Source organism: Peromyscus eremicus, chromosome 13 (genome assembly GCF_949786415.1).
Source record: "Peromyscus eremicus chromosome 13, PerEre_H2_v1, whole genome shotgun sequence".
NCBI lineage: Eukaryota > Metazoa > Chordata > Mammalia > Rodentia > Cricetidae > Peromyscus > Peromyscus eremicus.
This window is the reverse complement of record NC_081429.1, coordinates 9891126-9916505: the sequence shown is the minus strand read 5'-3', so window position 1 is coordinate 9916505 and position 25380 is coordinate 9891126. Positions and strand designations below refer to the sequence as shown.

General features: G+C 40.0%; 2 protein-coding genes and 1 pseudogene across 5 annotated transcripts in view; 1 reads left to right on the top strand and 2 right to left on the bottom strand.

The window, feature by feature from the left end:
• Positions 1 to 24042, bottom strand: part of Septin2 (septin 2) — a 38257-nt gene extending 14215 nt beyond the window's left edge. The window contains exons 1-4 of one of the 4 annotated variants that reach the window (XM_059277980.1): positions 23758 to 24042; positions 11831 to 11857; positions 8967 to 9087; positions 843 to 929 (exon numbers count right to left, since the gene is read on the bottom strand). In XM_059277980.1, coding sequence (XP_059133963.1) covers positions 843 to 929; positions 8967 to 9087; positions 11831 to 11839 — 217 coding nt within the window. In that variant the 5' untranslated portion in view covers positions 11840 to 11857; positions 23758 to 24042. Of the gene's footprint in view, positions 1 to 842; positions 930 to 8966; positions 9088 to 11830; positions 11858 to 23107; positions 23266 to 23302; positions 23327 to 23419; positions 23492 to 23757 lie in introns of those variants that run through there. The other 3 variants (XM_059277976.1, XM_059277978.1, XM_059277977.1) reach the window with 3 other exon arrangements.
• LOC131923617 (protein IMPACT-like) lies at positions 15212 to 16571 on the bottom strand (annotated as a pseudogene).
• The window catches only part of Hdlbp (high density lipoprotein binding protein), a 78626-nt gene continuing 76889 nt past the window's right edge, over positions 23644 to 25380 (top strand). The window contains exon 1 of the mRNA XM_059277974.1: positions 23644 to 23798. The gene's annotated coding sequence lies outside the window, so the exon portion shown is untranslated. The remainder of the gene's footprint in view (positions 23799 to 25380) is intronic.

Genomic DNA, 25380 nt, shown 5'->3' with positions numbered 1-25380 from the left:
GAAAATAATCTATGAATTCATTTAAAAACAGAATGTAAAAGTATTGATGAAAAGGTTGTACATTTTTATTGTGGTTGACTTTATAAGCTTAATCCATCTTATCAAAAGTATTTATGAGTCTAGAGATGTGGTAGAGCATTTGCTAGCATGAAGGTTCGATTCCCAGTATTATAAAGCCAACAAGCATATATTTGAGAATGCCAGTGTCCTATGGTGGGATAACCAGAGAATAGCCAAATTAGACATATATTCCTGTAGTAATTTTCTGTTTACATAACATTTTAAATTATATTTTTTAGATAATACTGAAGATTGAACCTACGGCTTCATGTATGCTGTGAATGGCTCTACCACTGAGCTATCTTCTCTTGTATGTAACTTTTTTGTTTTGTTTTGTTTTTGTATTTTTGAGGCAGGGTCTCTCTGTGTAGCCGAGGCTGTCCTAGAACTCTCCCTGTAGACCAGACTGGCCTCAAACTTGCAGAGATCCAGCCTCCGAGTGCTAGGATTAAAGGTGTGTGCCACCACCACTCAGCTTATGTAACTTTTTAAAGACATAAAATTCTTTCAGTTGAGTTTCTCATCCAGTGTACAATACGAACAGAAAACTAGGACATTTAATAGATAACAAACTGAAATAAAGGTTAGCTGCACAGATACAGAACAAAGTCTACAACCAAATTCCAGGACTTCAGATAGAACATTCTTTCTCTACTTAAGTGACAGTTTACAAAACACAAACTGACTAAATAAAACACACACCTAAGGCTTAAGTTATTAATTATATACTTTAACAATGTTCAGGTAAAAATTATACTTAACAGTAATATAGAAATATTTACCTGCAGCTCCAGGTATAATTCTTTCTGGATAGAGATCAGTCAGGAATAAGCTGTTTATGAGAGTTGATTTTCCTAGACCAGATTCACCTTAAATAAAAATGAAAACATTGTCATGACCTTCCCCATATGATTGTTAAACCTAGAGTGTTTACCAGCACATTTGCTTCACAAAAAAGAACATCATGGATGCTCAAGGAAGGTCAGTAACCTGCCCAAAGTCAAAGAACAGGAACTTAATTTGAATCCAAGACAATGGGATTGTAGAATTGGTTCGCGGCATGATTACAAACAAATTTTCTCTCGTCACAGGTGTGCAGTGTCTATACACCTGTGTAGTACAGAATGTACTTTGGAATTTCATTGTTGTTGGTTCTTTAAAATAAGTCGTGACTTCTATTACTTTAAAAGCTCCACATTTATTTAGCTCTCTGACTCTGTGCCTTCTGTGTTTGTGCCTTCAATACTTTCACAATGACTCTTCTACTACTCAGAAAGCACACTTGATCCTGTCACTGACACACTTAGCACATATGTAACCACTCTGTAGGCCCTGCTGACATGCTTCTTGATGTTGGATAATCTCATAAAGACTTGAGATCTTAACAGCACACACCATCAATTTCAGCACTTTCCCAAACTTCTTGGTATAAAGATAAACAATTTTATTACCAGGGATTCAAGGTGCCCTAGTTTTAATAGACTCCATTATAGGAAAGACTACAATAGTATGTCAAACACTGGGCCATGCTGAGTGCCAATAAGCACCATCTACGGAAAAGCAATTTTGTTCTTTTGAGATGGGGTTTTACTACTTAGCTCAGGTTCTATGAGAGAGCAATGTGCACTCTTAATGGCTGAGCTGTTCTGAGATACTTTGATTGCATTCTGACACTACCGAGACTCCCAATAAAGCCTGCTTTCAATCAGAGGTGGAGCTAGCTACTAGCTGAACAAAATTAGCCATTGAGATTTTGGAGGATGGAGGACAGATAGTAGCAGGGTGGGGCTTAGAGAGTCTGGGCCTTTTTGGAATGAGAGAGAGGGGGAGAGGGAGGTGGTGAGGGAGAGGGAGGAAGTCACTGGTTGCTTTGTTGCAGCTTTTCTGATCATTCAGGTTCTTACCCTGATATCTGACTCCCAAGTTTTTACTGATAATAATATTTAGATCTGGTGTGCAGATCTCTAGGTTTCCCCTACTCCTTCAACAAATAGTGAAATTCCCCCAAGGCTATGTTGCGGGATATAGTACATTGTGTGAAGATGTATTGCTTTGATTGATGTAATCAAAGCTAAATGGCCAATTGTTAGTTATTTAGCAGCACTCTTACCCTGCGAGGAAATGTCATGAATGACAGAATCCACTAACAAGAGTTTTATTAAGATAAAAGAGACAGACGAGGGCTCAGGCCTTCGGAGAGACACGTAGGAGGAGGAGGAGGCGGAGGAGGAGGCGGCAGCCGGGAATATGGCGCAGGCTTATAAAGGCTGGGTGGCACGTGTGTACACAGGTCGAGGTGGCTACTCCATGCATGCGCAGATCACATGGTTGCGTTGTGCGCTCTTACGCAACCATGCAAAGCCACAGGGTCCTGGTCACGTGAGACGCCTTGGCCCGGAAATGGCTATTTTGACCCGGAACTGGCTAGGCAGAAATGTCTAGGTCTGCCAGACATGCACAACGGTGGGGGTGTGTCGTGGGTCTATCACCAATAGCTAGGCAGGAGAGTATAGGCGGGACTTTTGGGCAGACAGAGAACTTTGGGAAGAAGAAAGGCGGAGTCACCAGCCAGATAGGAGGAAGTAGGATGGGCAGTATGGAGATGACGTAAAGAGCCACATGGAAGAATGTAGATTTAAAAAAATGGGTTAATTTAAGTTATAAGAACTAGTTAGAAACAAGCCTAAGCTAAGGCCAAGCATTCACAATTCATAAGTCTCTGTGTCATTATTTTCGGGCTGGTAGTCCCAATGAGAAAGTACAATTACAATGAGCCATGTCTATAGCTTTGGGGTAGTATTTTTCTATATAAAATATTTATATTAAATTATGTGTATGTGTAGTTGGGGGTGGGAGTTATGTACAAGTGAGTACATAAGGTGCCTGAGGAGACCAGAGAAGTTGAATTCCCCAGGAGCTGGAGTTAAAGGCAGTTGTGAGCTACCTAACAAGAATGCTGGAAACTGAACTCAGGTCCTCTGCAAAACATAGCAAGGTCTCATAATGGCTGAGCCATCCCTCCAAACACCAAAGTAATATTTAATGGGGCATTTTTTTCCTCTTGTGGTAACTATTCTTTTATGTTCTATGAAATGTGTTTTGGCTCTGTCATAAAATTGTTTATCTACTTTCTTCTAATTTTTTTTTATATTAGGTGTAGGATCTATTTCAAGTTAATTTGCAAGTATAATAGCAAGTACTAGTTGAATTTTTCCATACAATCATCCAGTTACATCCAGTTAATATTTTAAAAAGATTAAGTTTCTGCTACTGAACAATCCTGGTACCTTAGTCAAAAGTAACTGACCTTATAATGTGGATCTATTTCTGGGCTATTAAGTCTCCGTGCCTTATTATACGGTCTTGATTATTTTAGTTAAGTTCTCCAACTTTGTTCTTTTTGAAACTGCTTTGTCCATTCTAAGTTTTCTGAATTTTCATTTAATCTATTTTTAAAAACCTAATAACATTTCTGATTGGGAACAAACTGACTCTGTGTACAGTTTTAAGGAGAAAAGACATCATCTGTAATGGTTTGAATGAGCAATGTCCCCTATAGGCTCAGGCATCTGAATACTTGTTACCAATCTGTGGCCCTATTTGGGGAGGTTTCCTCATTGGAGGGAATATATCATTAGGGTCAGACCTTGGGAGTTATAACCTTACCCTACTTCCAGTTTGTTCTCTCTGCTTTTGTGCTTGCCTTTGAAAATGTAAGATCTCAGCTTCGTGTTCCTATAGCCATGTCTGCTGCTTGCTTCTATGCCTCCCACCATAATGAACTCATCCCTCTAGAACCATAAGCAAAAAATAAACTATCACTTCCTTAAGTTGCCTTGGTCATGATTATTTTAGCAAAGTAACAAAAAAGTGACCTACATATCTTCTTAATAGTTTCCAAATAGAGCAGATCTCACAATTAATTTACATTGTCTTTAACCTCTCAGCAGTATTCTTCAATAAACAGTTCTCACACATATTTTGCTAGATTTATCACTCAACAGTATGTTTTTATTTTATAATAATAATAATGTTTTTATTATATAATAATAATATAATAATAAATAAATGTCAAGATTTTGTCTCCCCTTTCCTCCTCTGCTGTCGGATTATGCTTTTGTACACTCGTTTATTAAAATGCTGATTGGCCAGTAGCCAGGCAGGAAGTATAGGCAGGATAAGCACACAAAGAGAATTTTGGGAAGAGGAAGGCTGAGTGAGGAGATGCCAGCCCACTGTCCAGGGAGCAGCATGTAATGGCACACAGGTAAAGCCATGGAACACGTGGTGACATACAGATTAACAGAAATGGGCTGAGTTTAAGTGTAAGAACTAGTTAGTGGTGGGCCTGAGCTAATGGCCAAGCAGTTTTAATTAATATAAGCCTCTGTGTGTTTACTTGGGTCTGAGTGGCTAAGGACCAGGCAGGACACAGGAAAACTTCAGCTACAATCCTCTTCCACCTTTTTTTTTTTTTTTTTTAAGATAGTCTCACGTGAAAGAGGATGGCCTCAAACTTCCTAGGTGGCTAAGGACAGCCTTGAACTCTTAATGCTCCTCCCTCTTAAGTGTTGGGATTAGAGGTATACATCCCCATGCCCGGCTTGGTTCTGTCTTTAAAATTATTCACTCACAGTCCATGTGCATAAGTGTTTTGCCTACATGTATGTAAGTGTACCACATGTATGCCCACAGAGGCCAGAAGAATGTATTACGTCCACTGGAATTTCAATTGTAAGCTGCCATGTGGTAGCTGAGAATTGAACCTGGGACCTTTACAAAAGCAAAAAGCTGTGCGTTTTTTTTGTTGTTGTTTTTTTTAACCCTAGGGTTATAGGGACAACCTTTTCAAGCTTGATATTAGTAGTTTGCTCAATCAAAGGAACTTACTAATTTTGCCAATCTAGCATTTAGTTCCATTTTCTATATCAGTTTCTCTTTCAGTGTTTTCCTCTCATTTTCTTATTTCTGAGGTTAGTCTGTTCCTTTCTAGAAATTGGTTAAAAAAAATTGATGACTAAATTTAACTTTGAATTTTAAAAAAATTCATTGTATGCTTGTGCATATGTGCTATCATACATATGTAAAGGTCAAAGGACAATTCTTGGGATTTAGTTCTCTCCAGGCACCTTCTAGGATTGCAGAGGTCAAACTCAGGTTGTCAGGCCTGCCCACAAGCTCCTCTACTGAGAGAAGGGGTGAGGAGAGAGAAAGAGAAAGGATGTATGCAAACTGGAAGTGGGATAAAGCAAAAACTCTCAAGCCCTACATCAATGATGTAATTCCTCCAGGAAGGCTCCACCTTTCTTCAAGGTTCCACAACCTTCCTAACAGCACCACCAACCAGGAACCAAGTGTTCAAAAACATTAGCCTATGGGAGACAGTTTTCATTCAAACCACCCCAATAGTGTAAAATACAAATATATTGTTGGTTTGTTTTTCGAGACAGGGTTTCTCTGTGTAGCAGCTCTGGCTGTTCTGGAACTCACTTTGTAGACCAAGCTGCCCTTGAACTCACAGAAATCTATCTGCCTGCCTCTGCCTCTGCCTCCAGAGTGCTGGGATTAAAGGCATGTGCCACCACTGCCTGGCTACATACTTTTTAATTTTGCTTTTTGGCTATTCAGTTAAAAACAAAAACAAAAAAAACAAAAAAAAAAACAACAACAACAAAAAAAACCCAACTACCCAATATCCTGTTAAGTGTAGTATGAATACTACACTATAAATGGCCAGATTTAATTTCTCTTTCTCTCTCTCAGAATCAAAGTCTCATTATGTAGCCCAGGCTGGTATCCAACTTGGATCCCTTTTCCACCAGCTTCTCAAGCACTCGATTTAAAGACATGCAGCACCACATTTATTGATGTGTTTAATGATATTTCCAACTTAGTAAGTATTAAGTAGTTTGATTCTCCAAGGCTTATTTATAACTTTTTAGGGATGGATAACAACAGATTCTATGTCTGTTTTAGTCCTAGAGACTCTAAGTGCCCTGAGTGTTCAACAAGAGCTCTCTTTGAATGGCTAGAATTCAAATGTTTCCAACCATACACAAACTTTCTAGCCCTGTGTAGTCTTCAGTTCAGTTCACTGTCTCTGGTGTTGACATTTTACCCAGCTTCAGCAATCTATACGCTACACGCATAGATCAGTGTCATTCAGCCAATACCTCTGAGGAATTCCAAGTGTATAATTCTGGAATTCTTTTGCTTTTTGAGAATTCTGCCTGGCTATCTTAGGTAATAGCTCTGTGACACTGTTGTATTTTTTATTTATTTCATTCTCCCCACTCTGATAAAAGAAAGGTCTACATAATTTGCTTCAAAAGGATTAAATTCCTGCATTGCCTACTGTTCAGGGTTAAAACAAATAATAACAACAACAACAACAAAACCTAAAGCATACATGTTTTCCTCAGTTGTCTTAACAATCCACTGCAGAAGGGCTAGCTTATTTAAGGGGCTGATTGCTGTGGGATGTTCTGTATATTAAATGTGTTGCTCTGATTGGTTAAGAAATAAAACACTGATTGGGCAGTAGCCAGGCCAGGAAGTATAGGCGGGACAAGCAGAGAGGAGAATTCTGGGAAGAGGAAGGCTGAGGCAGAAAGACACTGCCAGATGCCGCCATGACAAGCCAGATGTAAGGTACCGGTAAGCCACGAGCCAAGTGGCGACTTATAGACTAATATAAATGGGTTAATTTAAGATATAAGAACTAGATAACAAGAAGCCTGCTGCGGCCATAGAGTTTGTAAACAATATAAGTCTCTGTGTGTTTACTTGGTTGGGTCTGAGCAGCTGCGGGACTGGCGGGTGAGAGAGATTTGTCCTGATCATGGGCCAGGCAGGACCAGAAAAACTCTAGCTACAGCTGATGGACTTCAGGCATCAATTCAAGTCCAGTCTGTTGTCTTTCTTATAAGTGAAGCTCTATTACATCATTATGCCTATTTGTTTATGTGCTATCTGTCTATGGCTGCTTTTCCACTCTAAGTGTAGAGTTGAATATTATGACCAAACTATATGGCCCATAAAGATCTAATACTAATGTGGACCCTTTTAGAAAGCTTACTGACCCCTAACTTATGAATAGTCAGAGAGTAAAGATACTGCTTGTTTTGGGGTTTTTTTTTTTTTAGCGTTATATAGTCAGATAATAATGTGACAGAGTACACTGCTCTTTTCTAGTAAGAACCTAAATTCCCATTATTTGTATTATATAATTGTACTCCTAAAATATGTTGGCACCTACTCTTCAGCAAGAATCCCTCATTTTAGATCTGTGTACTATTAATTCTAAAAAATAAGCATGTCCTACTTAGTCATGACCATCACAAGGCTTTTCTAATGCTTACTTCATTAGTTTTGAAATTTTTTACAATTGCCAAAAATTGTAAAATGTGATATCACTAACAGAATCAACAATTCACCATTAAAGCCAGGTATCATGGCTCAAGCCTTGAACTCCAATACACAGGAGGCAGTGACATGCATATCTCTGTGGGTTTAAGGCCAGCCTGGTCTATATAGCTAGTTCTAGGCCAGCCAGGGCAACATAATGAAACTCTGTTTAAAAAAACAAAAACAAAAACCAGTAACAACAATAAAACCCCCCACCACAGCTCATCATTAAGCTTCTACTGGCATGCTAAAACACAATATATGCAATAATTCATAATACATTATGACAGTATCTATTATATTGGATACAATAAAAATACATTTAAGCAACCATTCAATTTCAATAGCCTTCCACTGTAGTTTATTACTATTTTTAAGTGAAAATTAAACACAATACTAATTAAGCGATTACATTCATCATCTCTAATATATAGTAATTTTGCAAATTCGCCTTTAACAATACTTCACAAATTTGGGTTGTCACAAAATTTGACAGTGTTGTTTTTTGTTGCTATTTTTGTTTTTTGAGACAGGGTCTCTCTATGTAGTCCTGGCTGTCCCAGAGCTCACTACGTAGACCAGGCTGGCCACAAACTCACTGAGATCCTCCTTCCTCTGCCTCTGCTGAGATTAAAGGTACTTGCCATCATGCTAGCCTTTGACAGTATCTTTAAGAGCCTTCTGTTTGGTGTCTCATAAGACAGTAGCCAATGTCAGCAGGGATGGCAGACATGCATAGGAAGCCTAACTGGGACTTGAGGATGCTTCTGAAGTGGGTCACTGTAGGACTACTGGCAGCCTCAGTTCCTTGCCTTACAGTCCTTTTTTTATAAAGTCATAACAGCTAGCTTCCTCTAGAGTGAACAGTTCAAGTGATTGCAAGGCAGGAGCCATAATACCTTTATGACCTAGTCTTAGAAGTCATATCATTTCTTCAACATCCACTGGCTACATTAACCCTGTTTAAGGGGGAGGAGTGGGGGGCACACAGCAAGATGGTTCAGAAAGTAAAAGCACTTAATGCTCAAGCCTGATGACATGAATTCTACCCTTAGAACCCATATAAAGATAAAGAGAACCACCTCTACACAGGTGTGCCCCTATGCACATTAAGCTCACGCACAGACACAATATAAAAATTAAAACAAAGAAAACCAAACCAAATGAACAAACAAACCTATTCAGTATAGAAAAGGACTGGTAAGGGTTGTGACTACAAGGAGTCAAGTATCATTGGTGACTATTTTGAAAGTTAATTATCACAAAGAAACTTTCATTATATACAAACAAGGAGATGACATAAAATTGTATTTTCCTAGTGGGCAAAAATTTCTGAATATATGTGTGCATATATATGAAATCCTGATCAAATAAACAAACATGTTTTTAAGTTCCAGAGGTGATTTTGTCAAAAAAGAAATGTTCTCATTTACATTATAGGTCAGGCCAGTGCATTTCATAGGCTGGGAAAGGGGAATATTTAGTAAGATAATTCTTACCAACCACCATCAGTGTGAACTCGAACCCCTTTTTCACTGATTTTCGGTGAACTTGATTGGGAAGATTCGCAAATCCAACATAGCCAGGAGTTTCTGGATTTATAAACTGAGTTGGTTGTTGCTAAAGTAAGATTTAAAAAATAAAGAGCTAATAAACATCTTATTGGTTGCTTTTATGACATTATCAGACCTGTGATAAACATAGGTAATCAACAATTCTCACAAATTAAAAAAAAATCATCAAAGAAACTCCACAAATTATTATCTTCAAAACTTATACTATTATCAGAAAACAGTGTTCACTTAAGAGGATTAAAGAAAGCACAATCTGGGGGATGGCTCAGTGGTTAAGAGCACTGGCTGCTCTTCCAGAAGAACTATGTCAATTCCCAGCATCCATATGGCAGCTCACAACTGTCTCTAACTCCAGTTCCAGAGAATTCAACACCCTCATACTGATATACATATGTAGGCGAGACACATAAAATAAAATCATTAAAAAAAACACACAATTCAATCAAATTCCATAGCTATATGCTGACTCATAATTACTATTTTGTTAAATATTCTGCTTAGCAATTAACTATGTAAAATATATATTAATTTATCCCAGTGCAGTAAATTAAATTACAGTTTGAGATGAAGAGAATTCAGAGAACTGACTCCTTTCATTCAACATTTAGCTAAAGAACAGCAGCCTTATCAGGCATGATGGGTCTGTGAAAACATCGGGAAAAAAGACATTCTTGCTATTCTTCCTTTGATGACACAGAGCTTTATCTAGAGGAAGCAGGAAGCTAAGAGTGGAATGTTGAGAATTCAGCGTCAAAAATTATGAAACAAAAAACTAAGCCCACAGCTGACTACACTGAAATATCTATTTATTTGTTTGAGACAGGCTCACTACATATTCCTGGCTGGTCTGGAGCTTGCAACCTTCCTGCTTCAGCCTTCCAAATACTGAGATTATAGGCATGTGCCACCGTGCATGACAGTGAAAAGACAGTTAAAAGAATTCTTGATGAAAGAATGCCTGGTAAGACTAAAGATGGTTGAAGATGTGATAAATCAAGAACAGTAAAACCACAATCTAGGAAATGAGAAGATAGTGTACTTGCCTTGCAAGTCTGAGAACCTGAATTCAATCACTAGAACCTAAATTAAAAAAAAAAAAAAAAAAAAACACACAAAAAACTGGACATGGTGATAAACCTTTGGATCCCAGCCCTGGACAAGTGAAGACAGGTGAATAGTTGAAGCTCCAAGCCAGTAAGAGATCTATCTGTGTCTCTCCCTCCTCCCTCAACCTGATATATACAAAAGAGGAGGAGGGATAAACAAACAATCAAGCATACAAACAAAACACTGGTAAACCATGAGGAATGATACCCAAGGTTGAACTCTGGCTTCTACACACACAAACACTAATGTACATACACACATTAAAAGCTGAGCGGGCTAACACAGGGAGAGCGTGCAACCAGGACATGGTGCAGGCAAGGAACCCTAGCACTAAGCAACTTGAGCATCAGTTTCTTTACTCTGGAGAGCTGAGCAATGCCCAAAGTGGGGGTCTTCTCAAACATGGAGGAGATCCCAAAGCTGCACTCAACACATTGAAGGTGAGGACTAGAGAATGAACAAGAATACCTCTGACACACCACAAGCACATGCTTACACTTCCATCCTACTCTCATATACCAACACTCACCTAGAGCCACAGACATGCAGATCCACACGCACACAAATTCAGACCCAAACACTCCACTCCAACACACTATACTCACACACTCACATATCCTTACCACAATGGACTCCTACATGCACACATACCACACTCCCACACATGCACACATACACAATACACTTGTATCTTCACATATACAAGTCTTACACATACCACACACCATACACACAGGTTTATACACACCCGACTCACATCATATATACAGGCTTGTACAACACACACACACACACACACACACACACACACACACACACACACACAAACCCAACAATTTATGCAGTGGCATACTGAAAATGAAAAAATTTGAATACATTATTTGAACTAGACAAAAAAGACAAGTTATAAAATAGCCTTTCTTTGAGGATTACATTTTGTAACGATCCAGTCACATATACACACAGATAAAAATATACCTAAAACATTCATAGTGATTACTTCTGGGTGCTAGAATAATGGCTCTTTTGTTTATCTCTGTTCCACATTATTTTATAAAAAGCAAAAACTGATGTTATGGCTTTTCTTTTCTTTTTAATCTTATGTGCATTACCGTTTTGCCATGGGTTTTGGGTGCCCTGGAACTGGAGTTACAGACAGTTGTCAGCTGCCATGTGGGTGCTAGGAATTGAACCTGGGTCCTCTGGAAGAGTCGTCAGTGCTCTTAACCACTGAGCCATCTTTCCATTCCCCTGGCTTTTCACTGTATAGTAATAAACACCCATAGACTAAAAAATAAAGGGCAAAGAAAAATGATACCCTTGCAGCTTTAACCACAATTCCACTTTATCAGCTTATGTCCTTTAGAACTAATTTATATCAGGGCTCTGGACCAATTTATAAGGGCTAATCTAAACCAATATAGCATTTCTAAGAGCCCTATCAACTTAATTATATGAATTATTGGAATTCTGAATTGCTGTTTTATTGGTTTTGGAAAAAAATTAAGATGGGTAAGAGGATTTATGTTAACAAATTAAAAAATTTGGAAAAGAAGTTAACTCAAAACTTTAGAATAATAACCCAATATTAGAAATTTACCTATAGAAACCCTACTTTTTAACTATCTGAAAATATAAAACAATTTCTCTCTATACCATAGATACATGAAATAAGACCTTACCTTAGACATCTTTCTCGATTTTTCTGTCTGTTAAAAAAAAAAAGACATGTCTGAATTTGTATACACACATTTAACAGCATGAACTGACCCATGATGATACAGACACGTGACATTAGCTTGTTTCTTTAGCCTTTTAATAACCTCAAACATTGCCCTAGAAATGATACAATCATTACTCAATATAAAAACAAAACTAGCTAAATTAATAAAAGCAACTGTATATATGGCTCTACATTTCCAAATATATATATTCCCCACCCCCAGTACTGATTACATCTTAGACATCAGGGATGAGATGGGAGAAAAAGACAACCTACTTCTCACCTCCAATTTAACTGAAGCCTTTCAAAGAGGAAAGGATACCCCTGTACCTGGAGTACTGTACCCTGAAATGTGTGCCATCTCTTACTGAAAGATCCCTAGAGTGACTTGGGAACTAAATTTTAGCACTGGGGCACAAGGTGCAATATGAAGCACATTTACAAGTAAAGAGGACAGATCGAATAGTTATGTGCCTGCCTGGTGACCTCTGAGGTCAGAAGGTGTCAATCCCCTGGAACTGAAATTATGGATGGTTTTGAGCCACCATGTAGATGCTAGGAACCAAACCCAGGTCCTCTGAAAGAGCAGTAAGTGCTGTAAACCACTAAGCCCATCTCTCTAGCCTCAGAGGGCTGAATTTCTATACAATGCTTCTTTGATATTTTTAAACCTTAACATACATGAGCACTACAAACCCCAAGTTTCTCTCTCAAATAGAAAGGTTTCCAAGCACCTAAGACAAAATGAGGTTCCCACACCTCATTGTTTTGGGCAGGTTAATTAAGGTAGACATGCAAAAGAATTCATGGGCCTTTAATTCAGTATTATTATGTTTCATGGGAAACCTAGGTTATAGTCTTGGTTCCCTTTTCCAGTGACTTCTATAAGCCTTACTGTTGAAAAAGTCAGGAAACCTACATTATTACAAGAATTTTCAAAGTGTCAGGGTGAGGGAGAACATGTAGAGGCAAAGAAAACAATCAATAAAATTTTCCTGTCAAAAACAAAAACAAATGTCTGTACATTAATCAGCTCTCTGGAACTATGAATAGAGAGTAAATTATGGCCCTTGGATAGAAATGACATCCTTGAAAAATGCTATTAATAGAACAACTAAAAATATTAATCTCAGCAAAATTGAAAAGTTAGGAGCAGGAGTCAAATTAGAGAATTAAAACTTTCTAAAGGAGATATAAATGAATCAGAGGGAATATAGTTTGTCAGGAGCTGTGCCCTAACTGCAAAGAACAGTCTGGCCAGGAAATAAATGGGAAAGTAAATAAATACTAATGGGAAAAAAGGGAAGATTTCCAAATCAATAGAAAAATATAAAACTATATGTGCTGGTCTATCCCTGTAACCCCAACACGAGGAAGACTGAGGCAAGAGAACAGTGAATTCAAGGCTAGTCCTGGATATTTGTCTTGGTATGTAGGTGTTTTGTTTTGTTTTTTTTCCTTCTTTCCCTCCTATTATGTATCCTTTGCTGTGTATATCTCTCTGTATAAATAAAATGCTGACTGGCCAGTAGCCAGGCAGGAAGTAAAGGCGGGACAAACAGAGAAGAGAATTCTGGGAACAGGAAGGCTGAGTCAGGAGACACCAGCCTGCCACCCAGGGAGCAGCATGTAAAGACAACAGGTAAAGCCACAGAACATATGGTGACATATAGATTAATAGAAATTTTAAGTGTAATAGCTAGTCAGTAGTTAGCCTGAGCTAATGGCCCAGCAGTTTAATTAATGTAAGTTTCTGAGTGATTATTTTACAACTGGTTGTGGAGGTCCGCAGGGGCTTGTTGGGACCAGAGAGAAGCTCTCCCGCTACAATCCTTTGCTGGCGTCAAACTTACAGGGATCCAACTCCCTCTGTCTCTGAGTTATGGAATTAAAAGTGTGAGCCACAACACCCAGCCAATGTCTTAAGTCTTAAAAAAAAATATTAACAATCAAAGTAACAAATAGCAATCTAATCAAACCAACAGAACATAGGGAAAAAGAAGAAACTATGAATAACGATCTTACATCAAGACAGAAAAGATGAAATTCGGAAAAATAAGCGTTGAAAAACAGATATCCTCCTTAAAAGACAGATTGAATTAAAGCAAATAGACCAGGCTGCAATAATTTGATTACACTGCATATGGAGATTTTTGGTAGGGTGAGAAAGGCTGAAAACTAAGAGGCAAGTGAAGAAATACCATGCCAGTGCCAACATAGGCAAATGGGCAGTTGTTTGTTTTAAGTCCTAGAAGAGTATTATCTGACAAGAGGAAATGTTAACAATATACTTCTATAGGAAACATGTAGGATACAAAACAGTATATACAGTTCAATACCATTTGTATGGAAAGATAAAGTTGTATGTATAAAATCATGCATAAAATATAAGAAATGTACACACCCCATATGTTTATGGTTATCTCTTTTTTTGTTGTTTTGTTTTTCGAGACAAAGTTTCTCTGTGTAGCTCTAGCTGTTCTGGAATTCATTTTTGTAGACCAGGCTGGCCTTGAACTTGCAGAGATCTGCCTGCCTCTGCCTCCTGAGTGCTGGGATTAAAGGTATGCACCGCTGCCACCATCCAGTTATATCTTATAGTGGAATTGGATGTGATTACAATTTCACCAATATAGTTCACCTGTCCTGAAGTATTTTGATACTTCAGCTGTTCTTCTGCAATTAGTCTGAATAATTTTCTTCCCATAGCCTGCCTCATGGGTCACAAAACATCTCCTTCATGAAGCTACTGCTGTTCCCATTAAAAAGTAGATGCTACTTGCTTTTATATACTGGCATATGGAGAACATTTTTAACTAATATAAAAAATGCCAAAGCAGACACCTGGCAGTAGAAAGTTATATGGAGAACTGGAAATTTTCTACATATGATTTTCACTTTTTTTAACAGAGGAAAAAAATGCTATCATTAGCTGTTTCACATTCATGGTGTAGTTTGAAATATGTAATTCAGGAGTTAGAATTGAAAATTTTGGTATCTCTTCTCCTACCAGCAAATGACCGCAGTGAAAATTAAGGATTGTTTCCATAAAATATGGCTATTAATCTTATAAAAATAAATTAACAATTTTAAGTGAAGGAAAACGAGATCAGCGATATTAAAATATGTTTTGTCTTCTGTAAAGAATCAAAACAAATGTTAGACAAAACATCAAAAAAGAAATTCAAATGTATTGTAGCAGGAAAATCACGTCCCCCCCAGCATCAAATTCTTGCTCTTTTTATGAGTTATTTTGATTCTAATAAATGACATCTAAAGTCTTTAACAGTTAATACATAGAATATATTTAGGATTTTATGAAAACAGAGTTGTTCCAAATATAGATGTATAGGTCATCCTACAACTCGATAACTTACATTAAATAATGTTGAAAGTAGGATTTTCTGTCTCAGAACCCACTCTACTGTAAAGATAGGTTTAAAAGTAAAGGTCACTAGCTTCTAATTTAAAATACTAAGTGAGGATGTGGATCTTTCAAGGTTAAAAATGAGAAAAACATCTGCCCAACTTCAGATACTTTCCATGCTCTTGTACCTCCCCAAAACTGCCTTCCTAACTTCTGCTCCTTCCTATGGGAGCAAAACCCAGACAAGTCTGTGCTCAGTTCATCAGTATAGTAAATCATATCTGAAAGGGAACAGTGCATGACTTACCCCCATCTCAAAAAGGGCAATTTTCTGCCTTTGACCTTTCATACAGTTCACTCCAGCCTTTTTTCACTTTCTTCTTTCCCAAACTCCTAGATGACTAGAGTGAACTTGTGAAGTTCTCCACTAGTATATTTCTAACAGTTGTTGATGTTTGAAATGATCTGATCCTAGCAGAATCCCTCCATACAGTGGGATACTACCACTACAACATTCCTCCCATTCAAAATCTCCATCATTCTCAGTCCTGCAAGATGGTCTGTTTATTCTTACAGTATATGCTAGGCATAGATATTGTAGGTGAACACTGACCATTTTCTTAGTCTCAAAGAAATTGACAAGAACCATTTTTACTCATTTAGAACAAAGTACTGTGGCCAAGTGTACCTTAAAAGTACTTCTTCCTTTTGTAATAGGAACAATATGATCAACTGTAAGTATTTTTTTCTATTTATGGTTCATTTTCGCTGATATTGAAATCCAATGCTTTAACTGGATTTTCTAGCTGATATTCTAAAATGAGATCATCTATGTATTCAACATCTTCAGTTTTTTTCCCCCTTTATATCTGAGTCTGGTTCTGTTATCTGAAATTACAGCATTAGAATTTCTTTTCTTTTCTCCACCCGCAGGTAAAGGAATCTTTCACCAATATTCTGTCATTTCCTTTTAATTAAATATTTTGGGAGGAAAAGAAACTTGGCCTTGATCACAGGACATAAAAGGGAAACTCTCAACTGTACCAAACGGGTAGACACATATACTTTTCCTCAAGGCTGTTTGATAATGGTGCACATTTTGCCCTTTCAGCAAGGAGCATTCAATCAATAAATAGGTAGCTGTGCCTGAATATTTACTTGGAAACATCACCTGCAAGCAAAGTGTCTATTTGGGGTCATCTACATCATCAATGATGCTAACACAAAATATTATGGCACAGCCATTAATGACACACCATTCTTTGCCATAAATGGTTGCCACTTCTTCAATTTCCTCATTAGTTCCAGAGGAATAAGAGTCCATCACCATCATGATGGGGAAGCATGGCAACAGGTAGACAGGCACAGCACTAGGGCAGCAGCTGAAAACTCAAATCCCTACATACCTTGAGACTGTTAATACCAAGCAACTGGAATTCAAGGCAAAAGAATAAAACAGCGCCAGGTGGCTGTGGCACATGCCTTTAATCCCAGCACTTGAAGGCAGAGCCGGTGGATCTCTGTGAGTTCGAGGCCAGCCTGGTCTACAGAGCGAGATCCAGGACAGGCACCAAAACTACATGGAGAACCCTGTCAGAGGAGGGAGTGGGGAGAACAGCAACAAAAGCACTAATCATTTTAAATAATCATTTAAAAATGTATAAGGAAGACATAACAGGTCCTGTCCAAATACTTAACTGCAGACAAAACCATAAAGCAAAGGCAAAGAAAATTACCAAGTCAACTTAATAAAAATACAGTTCAAATGAGGAAGCATTAATAGGCTTCTCTTAGAATTGTACAGACCAAGTAAACAGTATTCCAAGGGTAGAAAGGCAGTAATACAACCAGTCTTGCTTAACTGATATACAGGTTTATGGAATAGGGAATGAATAAAATTACATCTTACATTTCAAAGGTATTAACAAAATGTGAAAGCTTTAATTTACTTTTTAGGGTTTTGTTTTAGAGACAGTGTCTTATTATGTAGCCTTGACTGTCCTAGAACTTGCTAGATAGGCCAGGCTAGCCTCAAACTCATTAAATATCTGCCTGCCTCTGTCTCCGGAGTGATAGGATTAAAAGTATGTATCACCATGCCCAGTATGAAAGCTCTTTATAATCAACATTCTCAAAGCTCTTTATAATCAACATTTTCAGTGCATGATCTGTTTAAACTAATTGTAAAAAGAAACAAAACAAACCCTCAAGGAGCTAGAACAATCCTGAACTACTCTTGGATTAAGGAAAGCCCCAAAGCGAAAACCACAAATTGTCTCTAGGAACCAAAGGAAATGGGGGTGAGGGTGGGGGTGTCCTCAGATGTCCACATTTATAGGACAAACTCAAACTTGAGTTTTACATAGTTTTATCAGTAACACTAAAAATTTAAAAAAAAAATTGTCCCTAAAAATACCCACAAATGACAAAAAAACTCTAAAGAAATACAGAGAAAAAAAATTATGCCAAAACTACAAAGACAAATAAACTCAAAAACTGAATCTTTCAAACTAATTCTTGTTTGTTTTTAAGGCAGGGTCTATGTAGCTCTGGCTGTCCAGGAACTCACTAAGTAAATGAGGCTGACCTCTAACTCAAAGAGATCCACCAGCTTCTGCCTCCTCAGTGCTGGGATAAAAGGCATGTGCCACCATACCTGGAAGAAACAAATTCTTCATACTCACTTAATTAAAGAAATGAGAGCAAGAAGGTACAATCACAGATACAGACTACTAAAAAGACCACAAATTGAAAATGAGAGGAAAGAATACTATCTCTGGCACTATAAATTACCAAAATATAACAAAAACTAGAACCAGTGCCACTAAACAGCCCACCAAAGTCCAGCAGCAGGGCCAGCTAGATCTTGGGGATCTACATGGCAAAAGGGGGAGAACAGGTTCCAGCAAGTTGTTCACTAATCTCAGCACACACAAGCAGCATACGCCCTCACTCTCACCAAATACATAAATGTAAAAAAATCATCTAACACTAAAGAAAGCAACACACACACACACACACCCTAAACTAAAAATGTAAAGGGCCAACATCAGATGGAATTAGAGCAAAATAGCATGTACCTCTGAAGAGATAATAACAAAATCATTTAACTATTTCAAGCCACTACAGAAAAAAGGAAAGTGAACCAATTTATTTGTGAAGTCAGCATAATTTCATTAACAAATCCAGAAGGGAAAGGAAGGAAGGAAGAAGGAAAGGTCCTTCAGTAAAGAGAAACCAGCAAACATCAAATCAACCTCATTCATGAATATAAATATAAAATTTTTAAATATTTGCCAGCAATTAGATTCTCGTAATGTATCAAAGTTATCAATATAAGACATAACAAATTAAGAGAAAACCATATATAGATACTGATGAGGTATATAATTAAATTCAATCAATCTGCATGAAAATACTAAGGAAACTGATTAACTATAATTCAGGGTTGTTTCCAAAAACAATAGCAAATGGTATTCGTTAATCAGTGGGATTACTTAAACTAGGGGCTGAAGGGATGGTTCCCTGGTTAAGAGCACTTGCTACTCATCTGAGGACCTCAGTTCGATTCCCAACAATAAAACAGCAGCTCACATCTGTCTGTAACTGAAGTTCCAGGGGACTCGATATCCTCTTCTAGCTTTCTGGGATACCAAGCATGTGAAACACAGATGTACATATAGATAAAACATTCATACACATAAAATACAATGTTTTAAAAAAGAGATACTAAACCTATTTGAATTATAGCCAATAATAGATTAAAAGATGTCCATTACTCTTTAAAATACAAATGAAAAACTTAAAGCACACACAAAAACATCACAATAATACCCTCAGGTACTACCCTTTATTCAATTTCAATAATTAGCAACTCAAGGCCAAAATTAGTTTATTTCCAACTTCTCTGGATTACAGTGAAGCAAATCCTAGATATACACTTCATTTATAGTTCAGTATGCACAAGGGCTCCTAAAAATGACAAGCTGTTATTTCTAGAGAAAATTAATTATAGCTGTTTAATATAACCAAATACCCAACTGCCTCATTTTTTTCATTAGAATCAAAATGAAAGTAGGATCTAGATATTGCAATTTTACCATGATTATTTAATACAACCCTATTAGGATTATTGCATCAAGAAAAATCATGAGCTGAGCAGTGGTGATGCATGCCTTTAATCCTAGCATTCCAGACGCAGAAGCAGGCGGATCTCTGTGAGTTCGAGGCCAACCTGGTCTACAGAGTGAGTAGTTCCAGGACAGCCAGGACTGTTTCACAGAGAAACCCTGTCTCAAAAAAACAAAAAAAAAACAAAAAAATCATGAAACAAAACTACTTTGCTGACAGGGCTGAATATGCAAAAAAATACAACACTTGAGTCACAAAAAAACACAAAACAAACAAAAAACAACAGTAGCTGGCTTGGTAGCTCACACCTTTGATCCCAGCACTTGGGAGTCAGAGGCAGATGAAACTCTTGAGTTTGAGGCTAACCTAGTCTACACAGTGAATTCCAGGACAGTCGGAACTGCATAATAGAGAGACCTAATCTAAAAAAAAAGCCCAATAGTAAACCAGCCTATGAGGTATAGGCCTTCAATCTCAGGTATCTGAGCAACTGTCACAAGATCACAAACACAAATGTTCCTGACAAAAAAAGAACTTTATAATAAGGTAATTTATTTGGTCAGGTGCTAAAAAAAGGTATGTGATGAGTCAAAAGTTTCTTTTTAGGGGCTGGAGAGATGGCTCAGTGGTTAAGAGCACTGGCTGCTCTTCCAGGGGACCTAGGTTCAATTCCCAGCACCCACATGGGAAGAAAGGGCAAATAATAATAATAATAATAATAATAATAATAATAATAATAAACAGAAATAGGGGAAAATACTTAACAAAAATAATGAAAATCGAACTATGTGTGGTAGCACAGCACTAGAGGCTGAAGGCAGGAGCATTACAAATTTGAGGCCAACTTGGATTATATGGTGAGTTCTCAAATAGTCTAGGCAACAAAGAAACCATGTCTGAAAACACAACAAAACACTTAGCTGCACAGGAATACATTTTAGCTTATTTGTCTTTTTTGGTTTTTGAGACAATCTTTGTAATCAAAGCTCACTTTGAACTGGCAATCCTGCTTCAGCCTCCCAAGTGCTACGATTACAGGAGTGCAATACTATACTTGGCTACAAATAGATTTAGAAACAAACAAACAAGCCCTAAACATATCATTTTGTTTCCCCAAATTGGTATAATTAATTCAATTGTAAACTGGAATCCCTATGGCATGACTTCTTTAAGCACTGGGTAAAGTAACTTCTGTCTACATGGAAGGATAAAATACCTGAGAGCAGTATCAGAGTGGACACTTGCCTTCACTACTGTTACATGTATTTTATTTCAAACCACAGGAAGATACAGGCAACATCATGAGTCCTTCCTACACAGCTGTTATCTCCTTACCTTTACTGACCCACGTTTGCTGTGAGATGTCTTTCTGTATGCTGTGAATATGTGTTGCTCTTATTAGTTGATAAATAAAGCTGCATTGGCCTATGGCAGGACAAGATGGAGCCAGGCGGGAAAATGCAAGAGAGATAAGAGGAAGAGAGGAGAGACAGAGAGACGCCATCCCGCCATCCAGAGAGCAGCATGTAATGGCACACAGGTAAAGCCACGGAACATGTGGCAACATATAGATTAACAGAAATGGGATAAGTTTAGTTATAAGAGCTAGCTAGGAAGAAAACTGAGCCATAGGCCATGGCCACACAGTTCATAATTAATATAAGCCTCCGTGTGTTTATTTGGGTCTGGGCGCCTGCAGGACCGGGCGGGACCCAGAAAAACTTCCAGCTACACAAGTTCCCAGCCATTTTGAAGATATGGGTCAGTTCAGACCAAAAAAGGGTAATTCTCACTATCAGTTTCCTTTCTTTCAAGAAATACACAAGCACAGAACTGGAGAATACAGTGGTTCTTCAATATGGAGCATGCCAGGCTATGAATTCTTTACCCTACGTTCAAACATAACTTGGATCCACAATGGTTTTCTAACAATTTAGTAACCAAAACAAAAATGGGTTTTGGTTTCGTGTGGGGGTGCAATAGGGACCCAGGACTCCTGCATTCAGGCAAGCTTTACCAACTGAACTATATATCCCCAGTAATGCCAAAATGAAAGCTGAGAGGGGAATGCTGAATTTCTGAAGCACTTGGTATTTTAGTGAGAAAACCTTGATCCATTTACATACTACTAAGTACAAAGTGGAGATCTAGTTGATCTCCACATCTAAGATAAATGCTCAAACTAAAATTTTATTCTTTCACACTGTGCATATTTCAGATGTCATGTTATTTGTAAGTTCTTTATCCTTGACCCACAGCTTCTTTATTCCAGAGTAACACTATCACCCTAAATAAGATCCAAAAGATGAATAGATTAACAAAACTGTATTTTGACATTTGACATTATTTTGCAAGTGGCATTTATAGTAATGGAATATTCATAAATCAGAAGCATCATTCATGTACATAAACTGTTACATTTTGCATGCATTGTCCCTAATCCCCACACACACATTCAGACTTCTCAATGTAGGATCCTGAATAGCTTTTATTCGAAGTACCTAGACTGTCTTGCCATTTAGAGTTCTTAGATGTGAGGACTGCACAAGTACATTATGCAACACAACACTCTTAATGGAGCTTGGGGCAGCATGCCACAATCAAAGAGAGCTGAATTACACTCATGAATGATAATAGAGGGAGGCCCCACCCCCTTTCCCTAGGCTACCCAGCTTAACCAAGAGAATCTGATCCCATTAAAAAGCTCTTGTTCTTCACAGAGCTGTAAAGAGAAAAGAAAAAAAAAATTCAAGGTGGAAAATTGAAAAAAAGAATCAGGACAACCTTTACAACTAAGAAAATCATCACCAAAATTAGATATAGCAGCACACACTGACAGTTTGAATGCTGGGTGCTGCAAAGAATACCTGAATGGCAACTACCAAAAAAAGCCACTGAAAAGGATCAAATTAGAGGCATGCTGAGGAAAGTTTTCAGGACTGCTACAAAACCCTACTTTTCCCATGTTAGCAAGACTAATTTAGAAATGTATCTCAGGTACTAAACTAATTTTAGCTACTAAGGAAATACTTGAGAACCCAAGTTCCTGAATCCCTTACTATGCAGTAGGTACCCCAATACTGAACGCCAATGGAGCACCTAATCCGTCTGAAGGAAATCTCATCCAGTCAGAGTCCTGAATAACGAGCAGCGAGCAGGAACTAACCAACAGATAAGCAGAAGACTGAGAGCGTGGGAGGTAACACGAGGCGTAAATTGGGCTAAGGCCAACGATAGAGACCACAGTGGTTTGAACTAGAAGTTCCATGGGAAGAGTCTGGCATTCGTGTAAGGTAGGACAGGACAGAGCCGGGAAGCACTAAGAAATGTGGCCGGAAGATTAAAAAAGGGGGGGGGGCAGGCGTGGTCTGGGCCTAGGACCGGCTTCAGAGTTAAGACTTCAGCGCTTCTCACCTTCAGAGGCCTCCGCTCCACGTCCCCTGTTCCCTGTCACTTACACTGTTACAGCCCTTTGTCTAGCATCGCACAACCCTGGGGAAGGCCACAGCCGACAAGACCACTCCTCCAAACGACTATCCACTGCCTCCCACTGGGGAACCTCCTTACCATCTCGGGATGACTGACTACAGTGCTTCACACCCCCAGGGCGAACTGGCACCGTTAAGTGAGAAGATGGCCACACAACCGTCGATAGGGCTCTAAAGCTACCCTCACCCAACTCCTCCATCCGCCAGCGTAAACGCCCGAGGCCCCCACCACACAGCAGTTGGAACGTACGCGGTAATCTCACCGGGACCGGCCACACCCGCCCCAACGCCCTGGACCCCGGCCAGGAGGATTATCCAGATGGGGGACGCCCGTCCGGTTGTCCTCGAAAGGGACGACGCCCGCCGCGCGTCCATCGCGGGAGCCGCGGACGAAGGGCGCGGCCGCCCCTCCCCCCCACCCCCCGCGCGCGCGCCCCTGCCGCACCCGTCACCACAGCCGGAGTGGGCCGGGGGCGAGAGACGACCTCTGCTAATCCCCGGAGCGGGGCCAGCTCGGCTCCAGCCCGCGCGACAGTGGGTACACACACGGCCACACGCTTACCCGCTAACACGCCGGAGAACGCCCGTCCGACTACGGCCCGGATCCGCCCCGCTCCGCTCCGCCCCGCCCCGCGGCGCGCGCGCGAACAGATGGCGTCATCGCGCCGTCCCGCCCCATGCCAACTCCTTCCTGGGCCCCCGAGTAGTTCCCTCCCCCCCCCCCCCCAGGTTGCCGGCAGAGCGCAAGCGTAGGACACGGCGGGCGTCCGCCTCTGCGCAGGCGCCCTGCCCCTCCCACGGCGGTTGGCCATATAGAGGCTGGGGGTGGGGGGAGGTCAAGCGTAGCCTCTTCTCCTTTACCAAGATGGCGTCCTGTTCCTGTTTCGCCACAGTTCCTACCTTATGAGCTTGGTTTCCTCGCGCTAATAAGAGAGGAGCAGGTAATGAGATTCTTCGCTTGGGGGGAAACTTAGAGTCAGGGCAAGGATATTTCTTAGGTAGGAATGAGGTGTCCACTGAGAGTGAGAGACGACCGGGGGCGGGCAGGTGGCAGCGTGAGTGCGGAGCGGTGAAGGGGAGGGGGCTCTTTGCCTCTGCCCTCTCCTCCAGGAAGATGGCGGCAGCACCGAGCTCCGAGCACCGAGCCGGGATGGACAGGCGCCTTTGACTTGCCGGCGGGCATCTCTAGCCGCCTCCGCGGTCGTCTCGATGGCGGGCTGCCGTCCCGTGATTGGCTAGGCGCTAGTCACGTGGGCTCGCCCCCCCCCCACGAACCATAGAGTGGTGCCTGTCCCTGGGGACGTGGCCTTCCTGTGCCGTCGTGAGCCCGAGCCCCGCGGGGGAGGGCGGAGCCGGCGCGGCCCCTCTCCTCTTTTGGTCTAGGGGCGCGCAGTGAGATCCGCGGCGTGCCCCACGAGCCCGCTCGCTGCGACCGGCTCGAAGCTGGGAAGGTGCAGTACTGGGCTGCGGCCTGGTCCGGTTGTCCTTTCCTCTGTCCCAGGAGGTCCTCTGGCTGGGCAGCGGTCGTAAACTCCCGCCTAGGCCTTGCACAAGGCCTTTCTATAGGAAAATACCCTAGGGTACCCCGCCTGAGAGGAAACAGTAATCGCGCGACCCTAGTGAGTGATGCACACAGTGTCGGTACCCCAAGCTGTTTTGACACATGCCTGTTGTGAGGGGGTGTTTCGTGCGTATCTACTTTTTGAAAAGTAGCCGGGTGCTCAAGGCTGCCTGCTGTATATATCCTGTCTGAGGTGGAAGACTGGAGGGTCAGTCTAGGCATGGTATTTGTATATGGTATACCTGTAAACCAAAGGAGAAACTGACCTGTGTTTTATTATAGTGTTTACAGGCGACGAGAAAGTATGGGGGGAAACCGGAGGATTGTAATCTTCACTTAAAACGTGACTTGCCCTTCACCTTTGGGTTTTGCTATATAGTCACCTTAAGCCCTCAAGCAATGACTTCACATATTTGTTGGTGTGCCCGCCTTTATTCCCAGCACTCGGGAGGCAGAGGCAGGCTTCAAGGCTAGCCTGGTCTACAGAGGACGTTCCAGAACAGCCAGGACTACAGAGAGAAACCCTGTCTTGAAAAAGCAAAAAAAAAAAAAAAAAAATTGCTTTCTTAGCAGGTAACTTTCAGAAACCTAGTTAAGTCAGTCATAGAATTTTGTTTGAGGCTAGTAATAGCCACAATCCACAAGTAAATATTTATTATGGACTCATAATGTGAATATGGAAACATTGGGCAAAACCTATTGCTTAGGTTTATGTTTTGAACACAAAGTACCCATAGGCTAAACTTGTTAATTATGTTAGACACTGGGATACTTGAAAGCAGTGCTTTAAAGTAGTTGAAGAGGTCTTTGGTTTAAAAAAGTGAATTAATACTTCTGGATTCAAAACAATCCTTAACCTATTAAGACTGTTTTAAACTTAGAGAAAATGGGGCATATTTTCTCCAGTCTCAGGGATAGTATCTGAAAACTGGTTAAGTAATTTCCAGCAGCAGCCAACGGTG